Here is a 9,402-nt window from a genome sequence, read left to right on the forward strand (position 1 = left end):
GCAAATGCACTTTTCAAACAAGTCAAGGTATTTATGCTATTCATATGGTTGTTTTTTTTCATGTTGCGTATTGTGCTTCCAACCTGACAAGTACACAAGCATTTACTTACCACATTCAGTAAAAGACTCATCCATTGCTTCCAAGTTATGATCTGTGTTTCTACTAATAGGTGTGAATGGTCTGCGAGATGATCGATTGGAAATGGTACGTTTGACCTTTTCCTAACACCCTTAAAGCTTCCACTATATGTAACAATAACGTAATGACTTTACAGTATCTATCTACGTGAGAGCTCTCTTGAGAGAGTTACCATCATCCACTTGACTTTAGACATTGACTGGAGAACCTTCAGCAGATGTCTTCCATACAAACTCATCCCTAAAATAATGCATAGTTCATCATCAAACATTCATATTAATTTACTGGCATTGTAGAACAGTTAGCATCGGCAATAAGTTGAGAGAGTTGCTTTAAAAGATTGTTTTTCAGTTAGTCTCTCCGTTTACTTTAAATAACCAGTAGTCTCTCTTGAGGATCTTCAGGCCATCGTACCAACAGTCCAAATCCATTAACAACATCTATATATTATATATATATATATAATGCATTGCACTACTGTACAATGATACCTTCATTGTCAATGAAGTCAACAATAGTACGTATGTGAGTGTAAGGTAAGAACTCTAAATGACGATACAGGTTTGATAGGACCCTTCATAGCCGAAAATCCATGACCACTTCTTATCTTTGCCATCTATCAAGAGGATATGATAGATTACTGATAACATTGTCTTGTGTTACTAACTTCCATACTATCTGAGAACAAAAAATAAAGCTATCGAGAGAACTTTTGAGCCTTTTCCAGCAGCTGTGTTAATTTCCACAACATCAAAACGAGAGATAAAGGAACGATGGGAAGACAAAACAGTTGCCTAACAACCAAATTAATTGCGTAATATGAGAATAATAACTATATTGAAACTTACTGGAATATCTTCAATCTCTCGAACCATTTCAAACATATGCATCTGTCCCTTTCTGTCCTAACGTTTGTCTTCATTGATATGACTATTAAAACAATAATGTGTTAATTAATATTAATTGAGTAGAACTCACTTCATGACTGTTTTAAGGGACTCAACTGCTCTTTCAAGTGATTTATGATCATGATGAGATGACTCTGTATGTTTCACTAGATCTAATAAAATACATCACATATTTTGTTTTAATAAGAATTATTTGTAAATACTTTAAGAGCAGAATAATACGAGGTATTCGTTGAACTGTGTGGATAAAGCAATTCTGCTAAAGTTTGACGTCCACATTCAGGACGAGACTCATTGAATTTAAGGAAGGCATGAAATCTTGGATATTGTTTGTCTGAAGTCATTAGTGCTTCCTTAGTCATCTCAAGTAATTGACAAATGGAGATATACTCTTAACAATTCATCTGCCTACAAGACCAAAAAAACAAGTCTGTTAGTACATGGTCTAGAGAAAGGCTCTTAGGAATTTTTAAAGGAGAGAGGAAACTTTTTTGTGAATGATACAGTGCTGTACCTTACCTGTTCTAAAAATATTTTCCCAATACAACAGTCTGGAGTCCATTGAGCTATCTGCTGCTCTAAGCCAGTCTGAAACACAATTGTGACAGAGTGTATCACCACTAGCCATACCTTGATATTAGTGTGAACTGCAAGAATATCGGGAATATTACCAAATATATTCTTAATATTTTCTAGACTAAGTATTGGACCTCCTCGTTGACTGGGCTGTTGTAAAGGAACCATAAATTCCTAGACAGACAGATACAATTGACATAGAGTAAAACAATATATTTTACCTTAACAATTGTATTCAGTATTTTGACAAAGTTGTCTCAGTCTGTAACAACTCAGCAACAATATGATATCTAGCTAGGTCTTCTTTAGTAGAGGAGGGGTTAGTACCAGTTGGTGTGGAAGTAGTTGTAGAGGTTGTTAGACTGGATGGCTTCTTAGTTATATCATTTTAAGAACTTGTCCTGGAGGAGGGTTAGAAATCATCAAATAACATGCAAGAAACAAGTCTTAAGTGTGACACATTTGTCAAACACACCAACCAATTATTAGACAAACTTTAATATGTTCAGTTTTAACATGATCTTACTTGCTATTGGTGATGATAGTGACACTAATGAGGCCTCCAATAAACTGTCCATACTAATGAGAGAGGCTGCAGAGGCATTGTGAATAGAATGACGTTTACGTCGACATTCCTAAATTTATCATCATAAAATGATTTAATATAATGAATATACCTTAGCATAATATACTGCCTCATCAGCACATGCTTCAATTTGAATACTTTCCCAAAACCACTAGAATAAAAGACAATAATAACTGTCCATTCATCCAGCAATCTTCTATTTCTTACTTGTTGTTTGACAATATGAACTCTTGATGGAATAGTTAGTGGAATATTCATTGATCCACTCCATTAGCACACTACACATGAGTCATCTCATCATTGTCAATATCACATACAACACCACCTAGATATAAAATAGAATATTTTTAGTATGAGACATTCAAACTTAGCCTACCATTATTTTGGGCTATCTCTCTAACATGTTTAGACTCTGTCTCACGAAGCCAAACAATGCAATATGACAACCAAGAAATGGAAGTTGTTTATAAATCATCTAATGACAAACACATAATGACATTATATGTTCATCTATTAAATTATATATTATGTTAAGACTTGATTATAAGCTTGGCCAATTTTAAACAGGCATACAAAACCCATTAAAGCACAAAACAACCAATATCAGTCCTTAACATAAACCCACACACACACACACACACACAACACACACACACACACACACACACACACACACACACACACACACACACACACACACACACACACACACACACACACACACACACACTATATAGCATGTATAATATTATTTTTATCTGTTAAACAATCAACTATTACATACCATATTGCTGTCAGTAGCAGATACATTTCTGTGTAAGAGACAATCATGATGTGTTCTCTAATAAATGTATTACTTACATGTTGTCTCTGTTCTCCCAACACTTATGAACCCATTCCCCACTCATAATGTGGATACCAAAAAGTTACAGCATTCTATAAGAATATTATTAGTCACACATGATCACAAAATAACAAATTCTGTCCTCATAATTATATACTCAAACCATGATTATATTCATCTCAGAAATTATGTCTTCTTAGATTTATGAAGTAATGGATTTAGCAATATAATTTATAAACTACTTTGTTATAAATCATTCCTCACTTTATAATTGGTTCCAATGACATTATTGCTATGACATGTGTGATAGCAGATGACACTTTATTTCGAACACTACCTCCCATCCAATGTATCATATCACAAAGTTGACGCTACATCAATATTGTCATTATAATAATGTATACATTAATGATTACTTACTGCTAGCTCTTTATCCCCTTTAAATCCAGTGAGACATGCTATAACTCCATCCATAGTACAAGAATAAAAGGTCTTTTCCTGTCTAGAAGTGGCTAATGATACTAGATACTCAAAAAAGTAAACATTGTCAGATACCTTACCAATTTACGATTGACACAAGATTGAACACACGGAGGACCAACAATCCTATAGTAGCAGTTAGATTATGATAGATATACACAAAATATTTATTAATATTAAGTAGCTTATAAGAACACTCATTAAGAGTGTTCAGTTACTTGTGTTGACGTTAGATTATAAGTGACTTTTGTTTGTGTTTGAAATGTGCCTTACCTGTATTTTTGTTTTAAGAGATAGTCAAATATTTTCCCATTAAAGTCTTGACAAATAAACACAATATTACAACCATCTGGAACATGATCTGGCATATGACAACCGTCAAGAGAATAACACACTTCAAGCCCCAGGATCTAAAAGGATGATAATAACACAGTACAACTACAGCACAAATATACTTTTAAGGACTTCTCTAATTGACTATCTTTACAATCTGCAATGATACATCCAAATGTCTTCTGTCCTTTACCATTTGGTATTCCATTATCTAGATGTATATATGTATGAATATATATATATATATATGTATATGTATATACACACACACACACATATACATACATACATACATACATACATATATATATATATATATATATAATATATATATATATATATATATATATATACATATATATATACATATATAATATACATATACATATATATATATATACAATATACATATATATATATATATATATATATATATAGATAGATAGATAGATAGATAGTTACATATGTAGATATATCTATATATATGTCACATGAGCAGAGTAATAAGACAACAATTCAATGTAACTAAAATGTTTGTATCACAAAATATGTATTGTCAGTCAACCAGAAAAAGCTATAGACCAGAGCTGACAGCCCAACTCACTCAGATCTGTGACTTCTCAGTGGGACTGTCTTCCTCTTTTTCATATTTATCGAATATGACTGGTACAAGATATTTTTTCGGTTTGTTATAATTAGAAGTATAAGAGAATCCTCCATAACTCTCGTCCATTGGAGCTACCTCCATGTAAATTCGGTTTAAAAGTTTGAACCCGTCTGGCGGGCACATACACGTTAGCACGTGATCATTACCGGACATTTCCGCTCAATCTTGTTACTAACTTGATTGTTTAAAATTAAAAATAAAATTCTAAAATCAAAGATTAATGGAATGATAATAACTATTACTTGGCGTATGTATATATTTCATCTTCACTTTCATCATCCGAATTATCATCCAAACTGACACTGGTGTTGTTTTATAGACTTTGTGTAAGTCCTTGTTTGTATTGATTGGCTTTCCAGAGACAAATCTGATTTCATCAGACGAATAGAGCACAGAATATTGACTCCAGACTTTCTAACTGCAGCTGTAAGTCTTTTACGATTCCAATAGAAAAAACAATCAAAGCCACTACAAGACTTATCACCAACAAACAAGCAAATGGAATAACAAACATAGAGATCATTACAAAACGAGAAGGGTGAAAGAAATCATTTGATAAAGGTGAGCGATAACTTACAGCTGACACAGTTGCATGTAATGGCATCAATAAATTGCTACTGGTCAAATGTGAAGATTCCAGAGGACCATAGTTAGATGAGAAGTTCAACACACAGACACCATTGCTTTTGTAATAGGTTGGGGACAAGTTAGTTTGACAGAGCATGGAGGGGGTAAGTACTAGACCAGTTTGACACTCAATGCACCTATCATTAGCACATCTTGTACAATTATCTGGACAGCAGCCACTATGAGGTGATAGAGAGGCTCCCTGTATACATTGAGTACAAGTTGTCCTTGTTAGTACAGGCTGTACAGTATGTTGGGCAGTATAGCACATAGTGCCATGAGATATGTACGAGGGGGACATACATCTACACATTTAAATGTAGACACATCTCGTAAATGTTTACAGGTGTCACAATATTTTGGACCATTCTTGAGCAACCAGCAGCACATTCAGGTGAACATTTTTTATGAATATTATTAACAGCTTCAGGTTGTGAATCAAACACCATAGAAAATAAGAGAGAGACTATCCAAATGAACTTTTGTCCTTCCGTCTACAGACAGTTTAAGTAACCAATCTCCATGTGGTTCTTCTCCCCAAGACATAACTGTCATAAAAGGCCAGTGATTAAAACCTTGTGATGATTATCATATTTGCGAGGTTGTAACAATGTTTGAAAGTGTACCTTAGGGGAGCGTAAGGAAATACGTAGGTCCCCCTCTTTTGCCATTGACAGTTGCAGTAATGATAGCTTGGACATGTTCAAGATAACCAATGGAAGGGCAGTTTTGTTTGGAAAGATTTATTGTAATCTGAATAGGTGATCCATGAGTGTGCCTGTTCTCAAAATATTGATGAGAGAAAAAAAAATCATATGACCATCAAAATATTTATCAATAAATTCTAAGTCTTCACATGTTCTATTTATTATAAGCTAACCAGGAAACATAAACCAAGCTATACTTGCATTATACAACATAATCAGTTAAGACAGTATTACACAGAACAGTCTACAATACACAATTTTATAATACAATATATTATTTTTGTTACATAATGTACACTTACTGCACTGTAACAATATACTATATATAAAAAACATGGCAGCAAAATTATTAGTGTGGCACTTACACAGAAGCTAGTGTAACTGAGATATTACAGACTCGTTGTTCTTGTACATTAATCCAATATCGAGCTCGTTAACAAGGGAGGCAGCATCCATTAGTCCAAATCCTACTTATGGTGATTCTTAACCCAGCACCATTGACCTGCCAGTGTGGATCAATAGGGATAGATGAATTACTGGAGTAAATAATAATATACTGGACATCTCTCCATGTAAGATCAGAACTAAAGTGATAGTATCATAATATGGATACAATTAAATTAAGTCATCTTACTTGGCTTCCAGTGCTAATGCTAGTAAACCAGCAGCCATTGGAGCAGCTGCTGATGTACCAGTATGATACTCAGTACATTTATGACGGAGATCAGTAGTAACCTATATATAGATATTGTCATAATTACATGCAATTCAGAATTATTTGGTTGTATCAACATGTAACTCTGTATTACTATCATTTAATAGCAAGTTCTTGTCATACACTATTTCATTGGTTATATTAAGCCCTTGTTGTGATTATCCTTGCAGAAAAATTTGCAGTCATAATAATTAATATAGGTAGTGATTTAAATTGCTTTCCTCTATGTTTTCCTAATATTTTAAGCTTTCTACTTTTCTGAATACAAACATGTGACAAACAGAAATTTTTAAACAATATTTGAAATTTTATTGTTGTAGAATGCACAATTTTCAAAGTGGTGCTTTCCCAAAAGAACACAAACATACACAAACTAAGTGCTGTACCTCACTCAAATGTTGGACATGATAATATCTAATTGTTTTAGCTTACCAATCTGTTTTTCTCCATTTGATCCACTGCTGTAAGTGGCAGCTAAAATAGATGAACATTCCTCAGCCATACCACGGAAATTGATTATGTTCAGTGACAGCACTAATAGCAATAGTGTAAGGACTGACTACATAACCATAACCATCAAGCTGCAACTATCTTTTGAAGCCCCACCATTACCAGAGGCCCCAAACATATATGGAGCCTTTACCACCACGCCCTAGAAAACCAACAAAAAATAAACTACTAGTATACATTAACAATCATGGTAAACAGCTTCCACTAAACAACTTTTTTATCTACCTTGCTTATTCCTTCAAAAAAAACATGTTTAGTGAGTTTTCCTGGACCGTCAAGCGATCTACCATCATCAGTAGGACCCCAACTACTGCTATAAATATCAATATGTTGTGAGTTAAATGAAAGTGAACTAGCTTCAACAATATCAGTAACATCACCAGTCCAACATACGAACACCTGTTATTTAAATGAATTGACAATAGCTTATAATTGATCATTTATCCCTTACCACCAATACTGGCATTATAAGCTACACCCACAGTGCAGATATTGTTTAAACCAGCTGCAACCTCACCAGCGCAGCGAGTACCATGTCTGTTTTCATCGCTTGGGTCATAGCGTGGAATAGGATCAGAATCATGAGAATTAAAATCATAACTAGCGTGAGGATCCTATAAAAATAGGATAAGTTAACTTTAGTAGAGTCACCAAAACAAAAAAACAAACTTACATAATTATGATGTAAGTCAGGATGGGTATACTCAATACCTTAGAGGAAGGAATGTATTAAGTATTTGTTAAACAACTGTATTCACTTACCATCATCTATTATACTAACAACTACTCCTTTACCAGTAATCCCTTGATCCCATACTGGTTGTACATTCAAATCTAAATATTTACGATGCTAGATGAAATAAAGAGGAGAATAAACATAACAAAACAGTGATAATAATAGAGCTAACTCTTACCAGATACCATTGTTTAGACCACCAAGAATCATGAGGAACTACATGACTTCTTTTCACTCTTTGCTTAGCTACTTGTTGTTCCACAAAGGTCACCTGTAGTAAGTAGATCATTTGATTTAGTAATAACAAATAAACTAATACTGACCTCTTCTTCAGATAAAAGAGCTTTATGTTTGTGATCAAGTGAGCGAATTGACCGAGAAGGTGACTCCGAGTGTACAAAGTGGTACAAACCATTCGGGACTACCTATCTGTATTAAGACAAACACAGTAATACATAGGTAGTATGTCATTCTCTACCTGGCCCTTGTTGAGAATCCATGAGTCTTGGCTATTCTGTTTGCAACATCGTCTCCTCCTTGTATTTCTACTGCCCAGCTGTTGTGTGTAATAGTCTTCGTCTTCTTTATCCTCAGCATAACATAAAGTTATAAAGTACACATAGAGAAAAACAAGAGAAAACACTCTTCATCGCTTACCACTAATTACTTGGAGCCACACCCTTCATCCGTTAGCAAAGCTACTATAGTCATAGTATTACCAATACAGAAAATCTATTCATCTACACATAGATTTACAGGGCTGATCTAGAAAACAATTTGAAACTGTACATTAATTGACCTGGGAGGCATGTGTCACTTTGGTACTGATGCTGTGGCTAGGAACGAGACCACTAAATAGAGTTTCATCAAGTCCTACTAAAGTACTCGGGGATCATGAAATGGTTGGTCTAATAAGACTCTGATACACGCAGTCTAAAAGTGTTCACTCTTTGAAGCATAAGAGGACCTTTAATTTTATTAATACAATTTCAGAATAAATTATTGTGGACATAACAAAATATAAGGTTACATAAATTTCAATATTGCTGGTATTGTCTGACACGATATAGACTGTGGTATACACTACAGAATAACTTAGTAAGGTTCTCTGCTCTTAGATTTTTCTAGTGCCAACTTGCTGAAAGGAGACCAACTCTAATAGCTGAAGAAAGAAATACCATATTTATTTGCACACAACCCACACACAAACACACACATACATATTTACTCTCTGCATCCAGTAATGCACATTATTGTATAGACAAGTATCTCAATACATCTTATTATAGGATCTCACATTAACATCTAAGGAGGTTAAGTCTCAGAATGTTCAACTCACCGTTATACCATCTCTCAAACATCTACTTCCCACTATATCAACTATCAAGAAAGTCAGTTATACATGTAGTTTGTTACATTTCCACAGTACTTATAATAATTCAAAGTCCAACAAGTCAATAACTATACAATATCCTTTGGGTACCTATCTATGTAAATGCATGGAATACTTCAACTTCTCTCTGGTCATCCTAGCTACTATCTTTTCTGCTTTCTTTTTAGCAGGATTTTGATGC

General features: G+C 34.0%; 1 protein-coding gene across 1 annotated transcript; it reads right to left on the reverse strand.

The window, feature by feature from the left end:
- Window positions 1-6,239: 6,239 nt before the first annotated feature.
- On the reverse strand, window positions 6,240-8,417 carry LOC121392874 (furin-like protease kpc-1; the record flags this gene model as incomplete). The annotated part of the gene is given in 13 exon segments (XM_041523925.1): window positions 6,240-6,339; window positions 6,341-6,451; window positions 6,502-6,602; window positions 7,016-7,081; window positions 7,083-7,162; window positions 7,165-7,201; window positions 7,203-7,234; window positions 7,323-7,473; window positions 7,475-7,491; window positions 7,544-7,706; window positions 7,766-7,803; window positions 7,855-7,942; window positions 8,307-8,417. Coding segments are annotated over 13 exon segments (1,095 nt in total), but the record flags the coding sequence as incomplete, so codon positions are not given.
- Window positions 8,418-9,402: the final 985 nt, after the last annotated feature.

Source organism: Gigantopelta aegis, unplaced genomic scaffold, assembly GCF_016097555.1.
Source record: "Gigantopelta aegis isolate Gae_Host unplaced genomic scaffold, Gae_host_genome ctg4724_pilon_pilon, whole genome shotgun sequence".
In the NCBI taxonomy this organism is placed as follows: domain Eukaryota; kingdom Metazoa; phylum Mollusca; class Gastropoda; order Neomphalida; family Peltospiridae; genus Gigantopelta; species Gigantopelta aegis.